Raw genomic sequence first — 19,349 nt, 5'->3', positions numbered from 1 at the left:
CTGAGCAAAAATAAATAGAGGTTTTACATCTTTGCTTTAAAAAGTGAAACATAAACATGAAGGTGTCAGCATCATCTGGCTACAGTGTAGAATATGAAGATATGTCCTTTTCAAATCTAAGGATACCTAGATAACATAATGTGAGTTGACTATGTGGCTTATTTTAGCATTGAAACAGCCATCTACTAGAGTTTTTTAAAAAACTTTTCCAGGTATATGGCAGATAGTATTATTCCACAGCCATTTTTTATGCAATATGATTGCAGATTTGAATAATATTTTCCAAACTGTGCATATAGGATATGTTATATTCATTTCTAAAACCATGGCAGAAACAAAGATTTGGAAAAAAGTAGAAACCAAAAAAGTTGTAAATTTTTCTTCTGAAGCTCCATGATCCTGAGGCCTGGAGCGTTCTTTACTGTGTGCGTCACCATAAACATTTTCAAACATTTCAGCAATAAACCAAACACTTTCCAGCATAAACCACCTTTCAAACTGGTCTTGAGCCATAGGTAAAACCATATATCTCTTGTTCAGGCTGAGTAATAACTGAAGAATTGCCTAATCTCCAAGCTGGTCAGAAACCCAAGCTTTATGGCATGTGGATACAAAATGTGGTTAATACAAATTGGTTAATTTGTAAGAATACTTCGTTAATAGTGTATTTTCTTCTACATCTGGTCAGTCTTTTTTTCTGTGATGTACTGCTTTCCAGTTTCCAAGTTATCTTTAGTTTTTGGCTCTCGTTTCTGGAAGCTCTGAGGCACGTTCATAATGTAAACCACATGAGCATTCCCGCTGCTTCCCGAATCAGGACCTCAGTGATAGCTGGAGCATATGTTCAGCACTGCTGGGCAGGGAGATCCACTCTCTGTTGCCATCTTTCAGCACCTCATCAGTGGGACTGGGAATGCTTGCAACCAGTGAGAACAGATGTAAGAACGTGACCTTGTGCTAGAGAGGTTTGACAGCAAACCCTCGCATTTATTTCCCTCCAGAAGTGTTCTAAGTGAAATTCACTCAGAGGTGAAAATTGCCAGTATGAAGAATTTTGTATTGTTTTTTCTTCAAAAATATTGTGAGACTAGCTGGTTTTTTTTTTTTTTTTTTTAATCTTGGTGACACTATAGCACCTTTTCAGAAAGAAACCTTTCCCAGGCAAATAAGGAATTTTTTTTCCTGAGAGATCACTACCAACAAGTATTAATTTAGGAAAAAAACAAACAACACAACAATAAAGCAAAACAAAACCAAAGAACAAAAGTAAAACATTTCTTCTAGATGAAACAGAACAGATTAATGAAGTACATATAAAAAGCTGATAAAATTGCATTTATTTATCTTTTGTAGGGTTTTCCTGGCAAGGATGGACCCACAGGCCCACAAGGACCTCCTGGTCCAATGGTGAGTATTGCCCATGGAATTTCTTACTGCAAAAATCAGCAGGATTTGGGGGGATTACAGGTCACACTGTTATCTATGCTAGAGTGGATAGAGCAAGGCCAAAGAAAGTTAAAGTTCTCATGATGCACAGTTGGCAGAGAGCTGCTTGTCCAGTGTAATATCTTTCCACTTCTACTTAGCTCAAGAAGAAAATGTCTCCCATGGGAAGGGGAGAGAGATGTTCTGTCGATTGATAGTTTGTTCTTAGTCAAGCAACTTCACTGTAAAGAAGGAATTCCTGCTTTTAACATTTGAAACAAGATTTTCTTTTTGTCAAAAATTCCAATTAGGAATGTTAGCTGAAGGGAACCACCGAGTTTTACTTGTTTTAGAGGCTGGAGGAGAGCACAGGTGCTCTCATAGAATAATCGAGGAAGACAGCAGAGGCTACATCCAACCTCTAGTGCAGGATATATGTTGCCTTCAGAATCAGTTTCAGCCTTCTCAGAGCAGCTAGGCAAAGTTAATGCCTTCTAAATAGATTTTAAAAATTAGAGGAAGCTGCTGGTTGTACAGAGTATTCTCTAAGTCATCTTGTTGTTTTTTACAAATAACATTCTGAGTCATCCCCCCTGAACACAGTATTGACATCCCAGGATTTTGTCCAGTGGATCAGCAATTTCTGCCTGTTCCAGAAAGCAACCCAAGTTATTTTTCTCAAGTGTTTTTCTCAGAGCTGTGCTTATGGTGCTGTTTTTCCTGCAAATTGTATTTATTAGTTTTCTCTCTGGGAATCTTGTCTTTGACTGACAGAACTGTCTGTGCACTTCTCCTCATCAGGACTCATGGATGTTGATTGTCATCACCACAATTTTATTCTTTTTCCACACAGGGCATACCTGGTGCTCCAGGTGTTCCAGGTGTTACTGGAAGTCAGGGGCCACAAGGTGATGTTGGAGCTCCTGTAAGTAAAACCAACTAATATTTCTCTATCTGCTGTTGTGCACTGGTTGTTTTCTGAGCCTGGCTTCACTGTTTGACAGAACTTCTCAATATTTATTGCCTATGATCTGTTTGCAGTTAGTGGCTTAGTTAAACATCATATTGACCTTTCTTTGTTCATTCTTTGTAATTAAATATATTTGTTGATCTTACATACAATGTTTGGAATATAAGAATTAGAGTCAAAACAGAAGATCAAAAACACAACTATGTGAATTTGTAGTCTTTACTTAATTACATTCTCTTTTTTTCCCTTTGCCCTTCCAGTGACTCTCTGGAAATTCAAGTATTTATTAACCTGAATATTTCCAAAATATTATTCTGATTTCCAAACTGTGAAAATAATATATGAATAAAAACCTGTATTTTGAGGTTATTCTGTCTTTAAATCATAACAAAGGACTCATGACTAGAGCTGTTTATATAATCTATATAATTTTTGGGAAATTATATCCTCTATATCTAAAATTGTATTAGGAACCTCCCAATATTAAGTTTATCTCTCAGATATTATTTTTTTATAAATTATTTTAAAAACCCCAGAACAAAACATTTTGACTGAAAGAAAGGAATACAGCTATGAAATTAATATATATTTTACGTAAAAGAAAAATTATAGTGAACTTCTTTGTCTCTGTAAGAGTTCAGACAACATTATGTATTCATATTTTAACATTTGATGACTTTTTTAATTATAAAGATGGTTCAGCTTTTCCCCATCTATTACAGTAGACATTCTATTTCATTTTTAAAGACATCAGAATGGGACAGTGTGGATTTCTGACTCTATTTGTAGAATAGAAAACTTTTTTCCAAAATCCAGTTTGGTTTGGAGATTTAGCCAATGCAAGAATTTTCATTTGGTTAAGTGGAAATGAAATTAAATTGACTGATGATACATAAGCAGAGACAATAATCTAATGCCTAGGTCTGCATAGTTTCTAAGTGTAATAATGGAATATACAAAGGAGATTTGATGAGCTATTGAACTTTTACTATCAATATATAGAATGCTGACTATGCAGTTCCTGTCCAAACACATATTTCCAAATACTGAACAAAATTTTCTAGAGTGTAGATATTCCCGTGAGTCATGCAAGAGCTCTGTTGTTCATGGTTGGACTCTAGTAGTGCAGAAAAAAGCAAGTGGCTGAAAAATTACTGAGCTTTCTATTCCAAAACATAGAGTTATAGAGTTAGAAATAGTCTTCTAGTCTTGTAGGAGTTTCCTCTCTGCAAGGATAGAATAAGCTGTGCTTAGCCACGTATCTGTCAGCAACCACAAGGATCACCAAGTCCAGCTCTCAAGTGACTGGCCCATACAGGCATCAAACCATGGCCTTGGTGCTATTAGCATCAGGCTCTGACCAACAGACCTTTCCTTGTCTGTTGGTCAGAAATATGTAGCCTACCCCAAAAACTGACATTGGTGAAGTTGCAACTGCCCTAGACTATGGTTTCAAATCTATAATCCTCCTCACTATCATTACAGTATTACATTATCCTTAATGTCAAACGTAATTTTCTGTGCAGCTTAATCCCATTGCTTACTCTGTTCATTATGGATGCCGAGTCTCAGTACAGCAAATTTCAGGCTGCTATTTTTGTAAAACTTAGACCTGTTTCAGCCATGTGAAATGCATCATTTCAATTCAATGTGTGGCAAACTCTTGTGAAAGTAATTTTTCCCACGTACTTGCCAAAGGTGAACATTTTGTTGAGTACTGAAATGATAGAAGTGTATTTGTGACTGTCACTTAACCTCCTGAAAGCTTGTTTATTGTTTATTTCTTCTCCCTTTACTATGAATCTGCAAGGCAGACAAAGTTCTGGTGTTAAAAATTTTGAACAGAGCAAAAAGAGAATTAATTTTGTATTGAATCTTTTCATAGGGTCCTCCTGGAGCTAAGGGGGAAAGGGGTGAAAGGGTAAGTCTGTGTTCATGTTAGCTGTGGGTTTTTCTTCCTGCCTGGCCTTCTGTCTCATAAAGAGCTTTTCCCAAAAATGTATGTTTCTGTTTACAGGCACAGTAGTTTTCTCTTTGCAATTAAGCAAACTTTCCTTCTTTTCCAGACATGGTCTTTTTTATAGCTACATTAATGTTTTGAAGGTGGGAAGTATGTGGCAGTAAGCATGCCTCCAAATCCCTCATTAGGGTTATCTTTTCAGACCTCTGATTGCTGGCCAAAAAGAGAAATGGAAGCCAATGAAATCACAAAATTTCTTTGGCTTTACTTTCTCATCTGTGAGGATGTAATGTCTCAGCAATAATAAATATCTTTCTTTGCTCAAAGTGCTGTCAGCACAGAACTGACTCAAGAAAAGTTGCATGACTCTGCTGCTGTTGTTATCCAGGGCGATCTCCAGTCCCAAGCAATGGTCCGGGCTGTTGCTCGTCAAGTGTGTGAGCAGCTCATCCAAGGCAAGTAAATAGTCCATATGCTCCTCTCTCTAGAATGGATTTTTCTGCCACAGTTAATTACAAATATGACATTTTTCAAAATATCCAAGGGTATCTGTTTGTTTTAGACTAGACAGTTGAGATTTATGTTTCAACTAGATTTATGTTCAACTGGATTTATGTCCAGCTAGTGCTGATTAGCATCAGCCTTCTGAAAAAAAAAAGCTGGAATTGTCTCCAAGCTATTACAGTATACAGAAGCTTCTGCTGCACCAATTTAAAATTTTTATAGACATAAAATACAGATGCCTCCCAAACCCTTACTGAAGTAAGAAAATAAAATCCTGCACAATTGTTCTTCCAGTTTTTGTGCCCTCCCTAACCTACTACTTCTTCCCTAGTAGTACACAACTTTCCAAAGCATGACAGACCACAGCCTTGAGAACCTCCTAGTATTCTGCTGAAACTGTGCGGAACCAGATTTTCCACTGCTACTTGAAAATGACAACTTTTTATTCCTGACAGGTCATATGGCAAGATATAACTCGATTCTGAACCAGATTCCAAGCCAGTCTGTCTCAACACGAACCATCGCGGGACCTCCTGGTGAGCCAGGTCGGCCAGGGGCTCCAGGGCCACAGGGTGAGCAAGGATCACCAGGCATGCAAGGGTTTCCAGGAAGCCCTGGTCAGCCAGGAAGACCAGGAGAAAGAGGTAGGCTTCATTCTTCACAAACACAAAATTATACCTCCCTTTCCTGATACATTCTAACAACTTTTGTCTCCCGTCTAAATGTGAAAGCAACATTTTCTCATTAATTAATTGGTGAGCTTAACACAGACCATAATGAAGGCTTTGGAGACTCTGTCATGAAAATCATGCAGGCTTTGCCAAGTGTGTTTTGGCAGGATCAAACAGAGGTTTAATGTTTAAACTGCTGAAGATTGGTGGAATCTAATTGTGCACATCCCATCACATCATGTTTCTTCTTAGTAAGACTCTAAAGTGAGCGTAATCTCTAAATGTATATGCAAAAGAGCAACTGAAGAGAGTCAGATGCAAAATTGATGTGTATGTTGGGGAAATGCTGAGCTTTTCTGATAACTTCAAATGTGTCAGTCTAGGAATTTCTGAGTCATGATCACCTGAAAGAAGCAAGATTGATAAAAAGAGAGAAAAATTCCTACTTTGAGGGGCTTGGAGAATCAAGAAGAGGAAATGGTGAGGTCAGAGAGAAGTAATACATTTAACATTTACAAGAATTATCTTCTGTATTCTCATGTGCAGGCTAGATCCCATTCTCCTTTCCTCCATGAGCATTGTCTAATAATGAAACAAGCTCCATGTTTGATTCACTCTCTTTCTGTGCACCCCTGGCTATCTTTTGTGTCCCAGAGTAGCACTAACCTCAGGACATAATACTGAGTAGATCTATAATTGTGAAAGTGCTTTAAAGAACATCACATGAGGAGGTGACCAAAAACCCAAGAGACAAATGTGATATTCAGAAGCAGTGAATTGGTGTTGCTGTTACAAAATATGCTAACTGGGATTTTAAAAATTAACTGCTGTGAAGACTATTCAGGAATTTAATAGTTCCAGTTCACAGTAGCTATTATAACCATAGTTAACTAAATACTTTTTAAATAGAAAGTCTTTTGAGTGAACTTGTGAGTCTTGCCCTCAAGACTGTAAATCTCATTACCATTTTGAAAAAAAAAAGGAAGGTTTCAGGTGCTGACCCTTCAGTCCTGCTGTTGCCTGCTCCAGCTGAGCAAAAAACAGGCACTGTCCAGAAAGGAGGAGGAATGAGGTAGTGTGAGACAAGTAGAAAAGAAGATTGGAAGAGACAGCAATTGAGGAACTGACACTAAAAAGGGTGATCTGGACACAGTGAATACAGATTTCAGGATATTTGATTCCACACTAGCATATTTTAAATATTTCCCTTCTTTCTGGGAAGAGAATTTTCAAGCTAGGACTTTGGGAAAGGGAAAACCAAAATGCCGGGCTACAAAAAAGGAACATATCCAACATTTAGCCTGTACTTTTTTGTATTTGCTGTGCTGATGTCCAGACATGCATATTGTGGGATCACAGACTGATTAGATACAGTCATTTAAATGAAACATCATGTGGGTTGGCCCACTGCAGACAATATGAATGTTTGGAAAGCAGCATTGGCAATAGAGCGCAGAAAGGGTAAAAAGACATGAAAAAGAATATTGCCCCTTCCCTCTCTATATGGATAACTGATGTTAGAAGGAACTGATTTTGGCAGGTAGTGCTTGTGGGGAGTTTTATACTTGGTAGAGAGAAAGCTCTAATCAAGCATCTTTCAGAACTGCAGTCAGATTTTCATAAAATGTGATACCAAATGTTGGGAGTGTTCTACAATATTTTCAGTTTAAAATGAAGTTGTTTCAAGAATCAAGAATCCATGCGTAAACTTTAAGACAAAATAATTGTCTAATTTATTTGGAGTTAAAATAGATTTTAGGACATTCATGTAACTGGAGCCTTAAAAAGAATCTGAAAGAAACAGGAAGGAGCTCCTTTAGAAATGAGATGAAAGCATATAATAATTTATTGCTTCTTGAGGTTTTAATTTCTTCAGAAACTACTAAACTTTCAGACTGATGTGTGTTTGATGCAGTAGGACTTTACTGAGCAGAAAGATATATTTTGCTACAGACTCATGGTGTTTCTGAATAAATTTCTAAGGAATTGCTTTAAGCCAACCCCAAAATGCAAAAATTAAAATTTAAATTTATTTAACCAGCTTGTGGAGAATGATTGGAAGTTTTTCATGGATTCCCAATTCTTGCTTGATTTGACATGTCATACATGGAAGCAGCAGATTAAATTGCTCAGCTTCTGGATGGAAGGGTTTTTAAGTTTCCAGTGACGACAGAGAGGAGAGTAAATGGAGTCAGACTCCATCCCTTGCTATGTTCTGGAGCATTGTTTTCATTTAACTTGTTCGGCAAACACAATGTTTCATCCCGTCCTGAAGATCTCCAGCCAGCCACCTGGAAGTCTTTATGTAAAATGTGTTCCATTAATGTCATCAGCATTTTGGTTGCATATGAAGCCGATTTAATGTTCAAGCCCAGTGCCAGATTTGCAACTCTGAAAGTCAAGTTGTGCATTTAAGTTCAGGAAATTCCCTGCAGCCGAGTGTGCTAAGAAGTAATAGTCATTAGAAGGAAAAACCACTGGTTTGCTTATCTAGTAGTGCTGCTTTCCCCCCCTCAAACCGTTGGAATTGCTACAAGAGCCTGTTACGAGCTCTGAGCTGAGTGGCATGGTTCTGGTGGAGTGGGAAGAAGGCCAGATGTTTCTTTCAGCTCACCTCTCTTGCCTACCACCTTTTCAAGCCCAATCTATAAGAAGGGGGCACTTCATAAAGCAGCATGTGGAACTGTCTAGAAATGGTGCACCACAGAGACCTTTACTGGAAATGTCAGCAGTGGGAGACATCAGTGAACTTCCCTGCTAACTTGCCTGGCTAACAGCTTCTTTTCCCTTGTTTATGTTGTCACTCTGCCAAGCATTAATCAGAGGCTTTGGAAAGAGACATGGATTGAGTGTATGGAGCTCTGTTAGAAACCTCCACTTGAACTTCTATGTCCATGATGTCCCATTCCTGGATGGGATTCCCCTTAGTAGTAGCACATTGAGCTGGTCTTTCCAAGAAAGACCACCTCAGTGAGAAAGGACAAGTCATTCCCTCGCCAGATTCAGTTCTCAGTGTCTGTTGCCAGCTGAGAGGCCACATTGTATTACCAGGCCCCTACAGCATATAATCCCAGATAAATCACTACAATTTTGCTCTTTGCTTATTTGCATAAGTATAGGAGTTTGGAAGAAAAAACAAACACTGATTATTCACAGCCCTTATCTCTATTTTAATTTTAACTAGCTCACAGCATTGGTTTCTATCTTCCTTTCAGCTAGTTTGAACATATTTTGTTTTGTTTTTGTTTATGATCTGGGACTTAAACAACTAGTGCCTGACTTCTGAGTGCCCAGGAGGTAGTTGCATCTCTGCAAAATGGTACAGAAACCAAAAGAATCAACATGTTGTTTTCTTCTTTTTGGTTTCTAGTTATTTTTGTAATATATGGGTAGTTTTCTCAACTTTGTGGAAAAATGGAAAAGCCATAGTAAAAATTATTCTGAGGCACTGCTAACTTTCAGATGCTGTGAAAGTGCAGCTCTTCTACTACTGAATGGACTTCAGCTCTTATGTGGTCTAAAGTGGTGAATAAAACTTACAGCTACTCAGCCCATCCCCACTATGATTAAAATACAATAAATACCTAAGCTGTCACTGGGAAAGTTACTGTTCTCAAGCACAGCTTCATCCTTATTTACTTCCTGGCTTCATATGAAAGAGCCAGTTAAACATGTGTTATCAAAAGACACGTTTACAGCTGTGATGGCAAAATTTCAGTGGAATTAAATGGAACTTTTCCCAGTTTCATCAACTAAATATTTTAATTTCCAGTTTTAGCTTCATCTGTATTAGAAAAGAAAAAAAATCACAACCATGTGTTATTTTACACTATGCTCACAGCTGAACATCTTGAAAAGAGGACATTTTTGGTATAGTTTAATTTTTCTTAAGTGCATAGTTCTCACAGGACAGTATTTTCTTGAAGACAAAACAGGTAAAGAACACCTGAGATTTCCATTTGTGCAGATACCATGGAAATTTATTTTTCTTTGCTAGAGAACATGTTCATGAGTTTGGTGTTTTCAATAACTGATGCTATCAGTTATTTTTAATGAAGGGCTGGAAATAATTGATTTCACTTGCTTGTGATCTCCATGGGGCTGAACTGAAGACGTGTATTTTGGATGGGGACAAGACGTAAAGCCATGGTTATGAGGGGGGAGACAGTTTGATGTTATTGCTGAAGCATGTCCAGAGCACAGATATGAAAGCAGTTCCTGGGATCCGAAGGCATTCGTAACTCAAATGGCAGTTTGGATACACACACTTTCGTTCTAGGGCAATTAACCATTGCAGCAACCCACAATGCAGTAACCCACAAGAGTGATGGCTTGTTTGCTTGACTTTCTGTGAGCCATGCTCTGCTAGCACCAAATATGACTTGGGTCAATTTTGAATATTCTGCCATTTATCAGGAGTGAACCAAGAGGTCTGTGAGTCTCTTAAGTCCCTTAGGGAAGCTCATGGCTTTAACTCATGAGCATTTTGCCTTAAGAGTAGGATATTTTTGCCTCAGTGTTTATGTTCTCTTTAACTTGGATAAACTTTACTGGAAATCAGACTAAAAGAAACCTGATGCAGACTTTTATCTTGGCCTTCAGTGTTTGCTTTCGAAGAAGGTTTGCCCTGCACAAGATATTCATCATTTATTCTAGAATAAATGTTTTCTTCTTAGCCTGAGTAGATTCATTCCATGTTTAGCATTTCTTACTGACATTTTATCCTGTGAACATCACATATGAGTGTGTAGTTTTATGTGTTAATAATTATAATTGAGTGCATGGCAGGCTGTGATTTCAAAACATTGTGGCTGTTGCCTTTGAAGTCACCAAGTAATGTTATCATGCAGTAGGATAAGCAATGGTCCTTGTACTAAACAGCTGTGTAGATTGCAGATGGTTGTAATGGGTCAATCTTCTAAGGAAAAAAGCAATTCACACAAACAGATTTTACCTTTTGCAAAGGGCAAACCTTTCCTTGCAGGTCCTCTGTGGTGAGAGTTAATTTGGATTGTAACATTTACCTTATTACAAGGCCTGCAGCACAGACAGAGAATTGCAATAGATGAGTTTCTGCATATGTTTGAAGCAAGCCAGGGCTAAGCAAATTTCAAGCATGTGGAAAAAACCACCACCACCCTTCCCTCAAAATTATACAACTGAAGGAAATAAAAGGCAAAAAAGCAAAACAAACAGGCAATGCCTTAACTATGCCAGGACAGTGACAAAGAACCTTGTAGAGGTAAGGTAAAAAGGTCTTCCATGATTTGGTTAAAAATGATGTGCTCACTGTGGATTTACTGGTTGCAGTGGTGTAACTTGTGTTTTCCATGTCGTTGGGCCAGACATTATGTTGCCCTGGAAGCCTCTTGCTCCTGCAGAAGACCCAGAACTCTTCCACAGATGCTGAATCCACTTCAGTTCAGCAGACTCGTATTTGATAAACTTGTGCGAGCAATTCTTTGCCACTGAGGGGTTTTAATTACAATTTTTTCCACACTTAGACTTTTTATTTATTTGCTTCCATTACAAATTAGCTTAAGAAGGTAAAAAATATCTTCTGTAACTCCCTGAGGGGAAGCCTGATGAGGAGGGGCTGAGACCACTTGGTTTGTTCAGCCTGGAGACTGAGGAGAGACCTCATTGCAGTTACAACTTCCTTGTCAGGAGGGGCAGGCACTGATCTCTGCTCTGTGGTGACCAGTGACAAACCCAAGGGAATGGCCTGAAGTGTCAGGGGAGGCATAGGCTGGGTATCAGAAAAAGGTTTTTTACCCAGAGGGTGTTCAGGCACTGGAATTGCTCCCCAGGGAAGTGGCCACAGCATCAGCCTGACAGAGCTCAAGAAGCTTTTGGACAATGCTCTCAGGCACATGGTGGCTCATGGTGATGGTCCTGTACAGGGCTGGGAACCAGACTTGATGATCTTTGTGGTGTCTTCCAACTTGGCATATTCTGTGATTCCTTGCAAAAATGAGGTGTTCTCCAGCTGTTTTGCCCTAAGAGGTAGCAGTTACCTGAGCAGAGAGGAGGGAAGGAGCCCAGTCAGTGGAACTGTAGATATTGCCCCATCCAGGGCAGCATCTGTTTTCTTCCTGCTCTGTGTTGCTGAAGGTGCCATGTATAGACTTTAATTCTGAAAGTGGGGAAGCTGTGAAGCCAGGAGAGCAATTAGCAGTGCTGGGAGGGAGGTCTGGAAAATGGGGGGAGAGAGGTCCTACAAACCAGCCAGGATTTGGTGTCTTTGAACCATCCAAATCAAACACAGACTTTATGAGAATTTCCAAGTCACCAGTGGAAACTCAGGGTCTGGAATTTATAGTTCTGACACCTACTATAGTTCAACACTGCTTATTGTGATGGCTACATATAGCAAGTGCTTTTATAGGATGCCATAGCAATAGTGCTGAGGATGGAAAGCTGGAAGTTAGCAGTGCTTTCTCTCAACTATGAGATTTGTGATCTCCATGGATCAGACACAAGGAGAGAAACTTAGCCCCACAAGCGAGTGCAGGAGCACAACTCACTGGGTCTGCCTGTTGGAATATCAGAGTTTCAAGACTGGGAAATGCTTGGATTGTGCTTTACATGGGGGTCAGATTTTGACTGTGATAAAATTCCTTTCTCATGTGTTAGAAAGAATCTGCCATAACTGGTAACAACTCTCTCCATGAACAATCTTGTTCTGTACCACTCTTTGGTGGGCAAATGTTTGAAGGAAAATTTGCTGTAGCACTGAAATTTGACTTTTTTGGGCCACACAGTAATTTATAGCTATGAGGCTTGGAAGACTCTTCTGACTTACAATAGTAGCGCACTGGTGTAGTTCAGAGGCAGCTTTCCACAGGAAGTGCAGCCTGGAAACTGGCTGATGCCTCTGCATGCCATCCTGATGAAACCACCATGGCAGCAGGAATGTTTAAGACCCCAAGAATGACTTTTCCCTTCAGAGGCTGTCAGGGGAGGGATGGAAAAAGAACCAAACAATTTTTAATTTTCACCTTCTTCCTTCTCTGCCATCTGTTTTTAGATGAAAAATAACATATGGAACTATAATCCTGGTTCAATAATAAACACTACTCACACTTTTGATCAAAATGTGATTGAATACTATTTCCTTAGGTTTACCAGGTGAGAAAGGAGAGAAAGGCAATCCAGGTGTTGGAACACAAGGACCCCGAGGCCCACCAGGATCCACAGGTAAACTTACATTTGAGGCATCTGGATTAGACCACTCTGACCACATGTCAAGAAGCTTACAGCAGCTCTGTCTTTCTCCTTAAGGAGAGTAACAGAAGAGTAGCAGTTCAGGCACCATAACTGTCATAATACTCTTACTATGTAATATCATGTTGGGATGTGCCACAAGATCGTGTCACCCATCACACAAATATTTTCATTTTCCCTATGATAAACTGCTTCCCCAAGCCCACCTTTTTAAAATGTTTCATGAATTTTTTTTTCTGACATGGATTCTAGGAGGGGAAAACATTAGTTTGGATTGATTATATTTGTTTTCTCGTTGACTTAATGTCATACATAAATGTGAGTTGACAGAGAAATATATAGTAATTAAGCACATTATATCACATGGATTTATATTTAGGTCCTGAAAAAGCAGAGAGAGTGATAACCAGGTCCTGTTGAAATAGGAGTAAAATTGCTCATGAGGGTATCTTGGCCATTAGGCACTGGTATCAAGTCACAGCATTACCCAGAAACTGTATTGAAAGGAAGTGGGATGAATCAAGAGCTGTGCAAGCATCCAGGGCTGTCCTTTCCCCATGAAAATCCATTTCCAGAAGTCTGATGTTTGGTGAAACATTTGCTCCAGTTCTGCCTAGAAGCCGTCTCTGGGCTAGGAAAATGAAGTAGCAGCCAGAGAGGAAGCTCATTGGAAGTGGGTCTCCTCTCCAGCTGCTGCTCTGTCTTCCTTGCCAGAGGCTGAAGTCTTTCCCTCAGTTTGCCCAGGGGAGCCAGAGCCAGGATGCCTTGCTCCTCCTCTCAAACTGTCTCCTGAAAGTGTTTATGACACACTCAGTGCCATGTTTTCCAGGCCAGGAAAGATGGCCTCATATCCCTGCTTTCATGACACTATGCAGATGTTTAATCTCTGTTCTATGCAGGACCTCCAGGAGAAAGTCGAACTGGCAGCCCGGGACCACCAGGATCTCCAGGCCCACGAGGTCCTGCTGGTCACACGGGGTCCCCGGGCTCACAGGGTCCTGCTGGGCCTCCAGGGTACTGTGACCCATCCTCCTGCGCTGGGTACGGCATGGGAGGTGAGTAGCCAGCAGTCAGGACAGCTGCCGCTAGCAGAGGTGTGGGTGGCATTTTCTAACAGCCCAAGTGAGATGGAGGCTACCGATGAAACTTGCACTAAAATGTGGTGGCCCCTAAAAACCTGCGTGTCCAATGGCTCTACTTTGTGGGACTGCAGCACGAAGAGAAGGTGACCCAGCATAGTGACCAAAGGAAAGTGACCACCATCTGATCCCAGCCCGTAAAACCCATCCTGCCTAGTGGGTTTTGTCCTGTTCGTGTTTGTATAGTTGTATGAGCCTGCTCCATCTCCATATTCTGTGTTGAAGCCCTACCAACTCATGTTTGTGACAGCAGAGTTTTTACACTTGTAGTTTTTCAAATGTGTTGCTCAGCCTCCCCTTCCATGTGCCTCTGAGTGGCATGAGAGCATGACCCTTACTAAACCTGTAGTAATGTAACCTGGCACAGGGATGCACGTGTCCATCATTAACCAGTGAAGCCATCTGGAGAAAATTATTCTTTCTATATCTTCTCTGTATCCTATTTTCCCATCTCATTATAGCACGTAGAGGCCATGGGAAGAAGTTAACACTATTACCAAAAATTACATCACCCAACCTAAAATAAAAATTTATTAGTAAAGCACTAAACTACAAATGTTATGCATAAGGCATATTTGTTTGATGTTTAGAGTTTAATCTGCCCCTGAGCTGATTTGTATGTTTTACTTACCTGAATGTTTTTGTTGTCGTCTCTTCCTATCCTTTTCTCCTCACTTCCCCTCCCCATTGTTCATTTCCTGTTTTAAGGCCCAATCCCTTACAATGGCTACCAATACAGAAGGTGAAAGGCTCATTCTGGTTCAGGTCTCATTGGGCTGAAGGTCAGAGATGGATGCTGAACTGCTCTGTGCTTTCCAGCAACGATAATGACTACCACTAATGAACTTACAGCTGCTGTACATGCACTTGGCTTCCTGGCACTGCTAAAAATTATTGCCTGACCTGTTTTTGCCTGCTACTCATGTATTCTAGCTCATAATTGGAATAAGCTATAGCAGGCAGAGTGTGCAGTGTATAATGAACACAGTATTACAACCGGATATTTGACAAATTGTGGTGGTGGTTTCCAACTAACTTGGCTGTCTGTTGGTGGGTTTCCAATTGTTCCAGCTTATTAATTTTGTTAAATGTTTTCATTGTTCCTTTACGTGAATAAAAGGTGTGTATTTAAAGATTATATATATATACTCACACACATTATATAGAAATATATCTATATATAAAATGTCAATTTCCTAATGAATGCTTCAATTTTCTACTCCCCTTCTCCTGTGTTAACCGTATGAATACTCTTGGTGGTGGTGGGTTAAGGTGGATACGGTGAGCCAACTGATCAAGACATCCCAGTAGTGCAGTTGCCACATAACTCCTACCAAATCTATGACCCTGAGGACCTTTATGATGGTGAGCAACAGCCGTACGTAGTTCACGGGTCCTACCCCTTACCATCCCCATACTCCCAGTCCTATCCATCACCTCATCTTGCTCAACCAGAGTTTACTCCTGTTCAAGAAGAGATGGAAGCTGTTGAGCTGAGATCCCCGGGAATCAGTCGCTTCGCAAGGAGGATAGCCAAAAGGAGTGCCAAGACCCCAGTACGCACAAAGGCGAATGGAAAAAGCCCCCCTCAATGAACTGTTTAAAAAAGGGAAACATTTTATGCACACCTGTGTTTGGCCTTTTGCCCCGGTGCCTCACCTGTCACTGAAGATGTTTACAGGCTCTTATGTTAAAGGAGAAAAAAGTGTACATGGCCAGTTGACACAACAAATAATGGTAATTATCTTGCATGCCAGAAGTTTAGTATGTTAGTGGGTTGGTGCTAGCTGATGATGAAAGGTCACTTGTAGATTTTCCTTTGGAGTACTGTTCCGTTCACTCTTCAAACTGTATCTGAAAAAATGCATCTGGCTAGGTGGTGTACGTAGAACCATTCACAAAAGTTAATGTTTTGCTATCCATTTTTTTCCAGTTGATTACTTTCTGTTTGTTTTGGATTAATTGTTTACTAGCAGAGTAACCTGACTAATTCCACTGGAGAACAATGCATCAGGTGTCCTTGCACCCAGGTTATTATCCTTTTGTAAAGATTTCTTACATTACAGACCACTGTTTTCTTAACTCACCTAAAATAAATACACAAGAATGTTCCGTGGGAGCACACTGATAATTTATTGTGAACCTCTGTCATTTCTGTTTTGTATGCAAATAAAAGTGGCAAGCTTTTGTATAGTAATTCTGTAGTCATTTGATTTTTAACTCAAAACAACTGCATTAGATCTTCAGGGGACAGAATGCAATGAGAAGGAAATGTATTTCTGGTTTCCAACACTTTGGGGCAACAGTTCTATTTTAAAGGATGCAGTATAAACATTATTTAGCCATATTTTTTAAGTTGTATATGGACAAATGCAGAGAGTAACTATGAGCTGAGGTAGTTGTACCAACTGCAGATGTGTGCAGATTGCTTATGTTGACATGCCCAAGTCAAAAGACTGGCAGGTGTAGTTGGGATGCCTAACAAGGAGAGAAAGGCAAAACACTAACCCAACCACTTGAGCACAGAGCAATTCATAATCTACAAACAAGGTAAGTTGAAAAGAGACTCAATAAACAGCTTTGAACAGCACTGGAGACTGAGCAAGATTTAGCTCAAGAATGGCCGTTTAAATTGAAAGCATAGGCTTTGAACACTTTTTCTTCAGCCATATACCGACACGGAGAGGCTGTCCTGTACATCTCAGGACTGTCCTCCTCTTCATCAATGAAATCTCTTCTACTGGGCTGACAGTAGACCTTCTCCTAGTGAGGAAGAGTCACTTCAGAAAATGCACTGCACAACCCCAAAGGGGTGTTCTGGCTGGTAGCAAGCAGAGCTATCAACACTCTGGACCAACAGAGTGTGCCACCTGCAAAAGCCATGCCCAGTGGAGCAGTGCTCTGTCTGCTGCTTTCCAAGGCAGACAGAACCATAGGGATATTGACTCTCCCAAAGACAATCATGTAACATCTCAACAGCAAGAATAAAATACCATTAGGAACACACTTAATGATATTCAGCAGCTAGAAAGTAGAGCCACCTTTGCTGTTGTCATTTAGCACACCCAAGATTTAGATGCAGATAAACAGTAGTCTGAAAAAGTAAGATTATAAAAAAATAGTAGTTGTCATTTTGTTCCTTAGAGCACAATGTACCAAAGATGGCCAAAGCTCAAGGATGAAAAATTGTGGCTGGTGACCATAATTATTCTCCTACACGGAATAAAGTTTTGCAACTTTTACAGTGAGCTACTTCATAGCAGTAGTCAATGTCTTGTTTCTATGAGACGCAAATATTCATTACAAAGGTATTAATTCTTTAATAACAGTATCAAATCAAATGTTGTTAAAAAATACCAAATCATGCAATGCAGAGTACAGATGCCATTAACAAGATAAAACCCATTCTTAGCTGTTTCAAATACAGTGATTCTATAATCTTACCAAGTCAAATTTGCTAACAGCTGTCAGAAACGTTCAGTAGAGAAGGGTTGGCTGAGGTGCACAGATCCTTCCATAGTAGAAGAATTTTCTTTGAAGGAGAGGCACTCCTGATGGCACTTTTTTTTCATTCTTATTACTTCCTTCGAAAATCTTTAGGTCTGTGGGGGAAAAAAATATTTTAATAAATGCATGTGCACTGCAGTAGCTTTGCTTTAGGACTGCAGTAGCAGCCTCATCTAGTTTTATTTCCTTACTCTGGTGAAGTTTTTTTGACAAAGAAGAATATTATCTGGATTACACAAACAAGACAGAACAAATTAAAGACATTTACTAAGACCTCTAAAAATTTACAGACATTGGGACTAGTTGGTCACTCCTGCTTTCCTAAGCAAAACAAAAAAACATCTTGAACTGAATGCAGTCTCACAGGGCTTTAAACACAGGCACTGATTTGTCTTCACTTTTAAAAATTGAATAATCCATGCATAAAGTGGTAAGTTTTAGTTAACATCACAGTCCAACACAAGTTTTAACTTAAATAAAGTTAAAACTGATGATTTAAAAAAACCCCTAACTTGAATCTTAGAAGCAGACTGCTGTTTGCAACCCTCTGTGATCTCCTATTCAGGCACATCTTTCTCCCTGCCTGTCTGCCACACATCCACTGGCTGCAGGAACCACATTCTTCCTGAAACTACACAGCTCAGACCAGCTTATGGCTTTTAGAGTGCTGAGTTTGCAGAATCAGCACATCTACATCCCTAACGTGTCCTGCAGAGAAGTTGCACACCCTGGACTCTGCCCAGTCACTCCCCAGTGCAGGTCAGGGTCTCTGAGGTCCCAGGACGTGCCCGGTGTTCGCAGCCCCCATCCCACACAGCTGCAGCCTGCAGGAACACAGTGCTCCTCACTGCTCCTCTCCTCAGTGGATCAAAGCAGCTTGGGGAACTCACTGGACTCAACAAGACAGGTATTAACAAAGGTTTTAGAGACATCTAAAGGAATACAGGGTCAGATTTGCCATTAAGTTGAATGAAAAATTCTGGCATACAGGAAAACGTGCAAACAGCTACAGTAACCAAGTTAAATTTCCAAAGGTGGTAACATTTTATCTTGTAATTCAGCTCAATAATGGAAATGAAAAGCAGACACCAATGGAAGCAGACTTACTTTAAAGACTGAGAGTTCAGATGGCCGCAGAGATGCCACATAAAAATCCAACACTTGTTTAGTCCCATGTTGCAGTTTTAGAATTTGCCAAGTAATAGCACTGCAAAGTGAAGTCATTCACACAACTCTTGTATGAGCCCATAGGTTCTCACATGAAAGCAACTCTGGAATTCAGTTTGTGTTATTTCAAGAGTAGCATATAAAATTGTGTGAATTTTACAGAACAACTATAAAGAAGAGCTAGTGTTCATGCTGTAAAGAATCACAAAGCTGCTCTGTTCCCCATTTAAATAGCATATTCTGTATTAACATTTGGGCTTGTATTTTTGTGCATGACAGAACTGCTGCAAGCACCATATATGTTGTTTACATACTTGCTTAATGTTGAACATACTCATTGTTTGATGGCTGGTGTGCGCTGGGAAGATACTTGGAGATATTCAGAGAATAGAGAATCAGAGAATGGTTCGGGTCAGAAGGGACCTTAAACATCCTCTGGCTCCAGCCTCTCTGCCATCCCATATTTTGTTACTCAGATCTCAGCCTGCATGCCAGAATAGGTATTTCATTATATCAAACTGTTTGTTGAGTAGTAAGAGTACGGGATTTTGAAAAGTTCTCAGCAGTGACTTAGAAGTTTTATCACTGCATCCATCCTAGACAAGTAGATGGTGCTGAAGATTTTAGGCAACGCAACATGACAAAGACATCCTTGTCTTGCAGCTTATAGTTATTATTCTTTCTTTTTAGAAACCAATCTATTCTCTTATATATTGCTCAAAGGATTTTGCATTTTTCTATTAATGACTCCCCTAAAACTTCCATCTAGGGTTATGCTG

The 19,349-nt window shown here is 39.8% G+C and overlaps 2 protein-coding genes and 1 long non-coding RNA gene across 4 annotated transcripts in view; 1 reads left to right on the top strand and 2 right to left on the bottom strand.

Moving 5' to 3' along the window:
• COL14A1 (collagen type XIV alpha 1 chain) overlaps nucleotides 1–15,573 on the top strand; it is a 109,575-nt gene extending 94,002 nt beyond the window's left edge. Inside the window, exons 41-48 of the mRNA XM_021546489.3 lie at nucleotides 1,354–1,407; nucleotides 2,279–2,350; nucleotides 4,281–4,316; nucleotides 4,744–4,810; nucleotides 5,315–5,503; nucleotides 12,653–12,730; nucleotides 13,657–13,812; nucleotides 15,169–15,573. Coding sequence (XP_021402164.1) covers nucleotides 1,354–1,407; nucleotides 2,279–2,350; nucleotides 4,281–4,316; nucleotides 4,744–4,810; nucleotides 5,315–5,503; nucleotides 12,653–12,730; nucleotides 13,657–13,812; nucleotides 15,169–15,491 — 975 coding nt within the window. The 3' untranslated portion in view covers nucleotides 15,492–15,573. The remainder of the gene's footprint in view (nucleotides 1–1,353; nucleotides 1,408–2,278; nucleotides 2,351–4,280; nucleotides 4,317–4,743; nucleotides 4,811–5,314; nucleotides 5,504–12,652; nucleotides 12,731–13,656; nucleotides 13,813–15,168) is intronic.
• LOC116183265 (uncharacterized) lies at nucleotides 9,489–13,518 on the bottom strand. The gene is made up of 2 exons (XR_004147856.2): nucleotides 12,336–13,518; nucleotides 9,489–11,547 (listed from the first exon to the last, which is right to left on the bottom strand). It is a non-coding gene; the product is annotated as an uncharacterized LOC116183265 (long non-coding RNA).
• Nucleotides 15,574–15,675: 102 nt separating the features above from the next.
• MRPL13 (mitochondrial ribosomal protein L13) overlaps nucleotides 15,676–19,349 on the bottom strand; it is a 31,339-nt gene continuing 27,665 nt past the window's right edge. The window contains exons 7-8 of one of the 2 annotated variants that reach the window (XR_002466906.3): nucleotides 17,341–17,498; nucleotides 15,676–15,750 (exon numbers count right to left, since the gene is read on the bottom strand). Coding sequence is in view for 1 of the 2 variants with exons in the window: in XM_021546488.3 (XP_021402163.1) it covers nucleotides 17,474–17,498 (25 nt within the window). In the remaining variant the exon portion in view is untranslated. Of the gene's footprint in view, nucleotides 15,751–16,010; nucleotides 17,499–19,349 lie in introns of those variants that run through there. The other variant, XM_021546488.3, reaches the window with a different exon arrangement.

This window comes from Lonchura striata, chromosome 1 (assembly GCF_046129695.1).
Source record: "Lonchura striata isolate bLonStr1 chromosome 1, bLonStr1.mat, whole genome shotgun sequence".
Lineage (NCBI taxonomy): Eukaryota > Metazoa > Chordata > Aves > Passeriformes > Estrildidae > Lonchura > Lonchura striata.
Note: the sequence above shows the minus strand (reverse complement) of the source record. Positions and strands in the feature narration are given on the sequence as shown.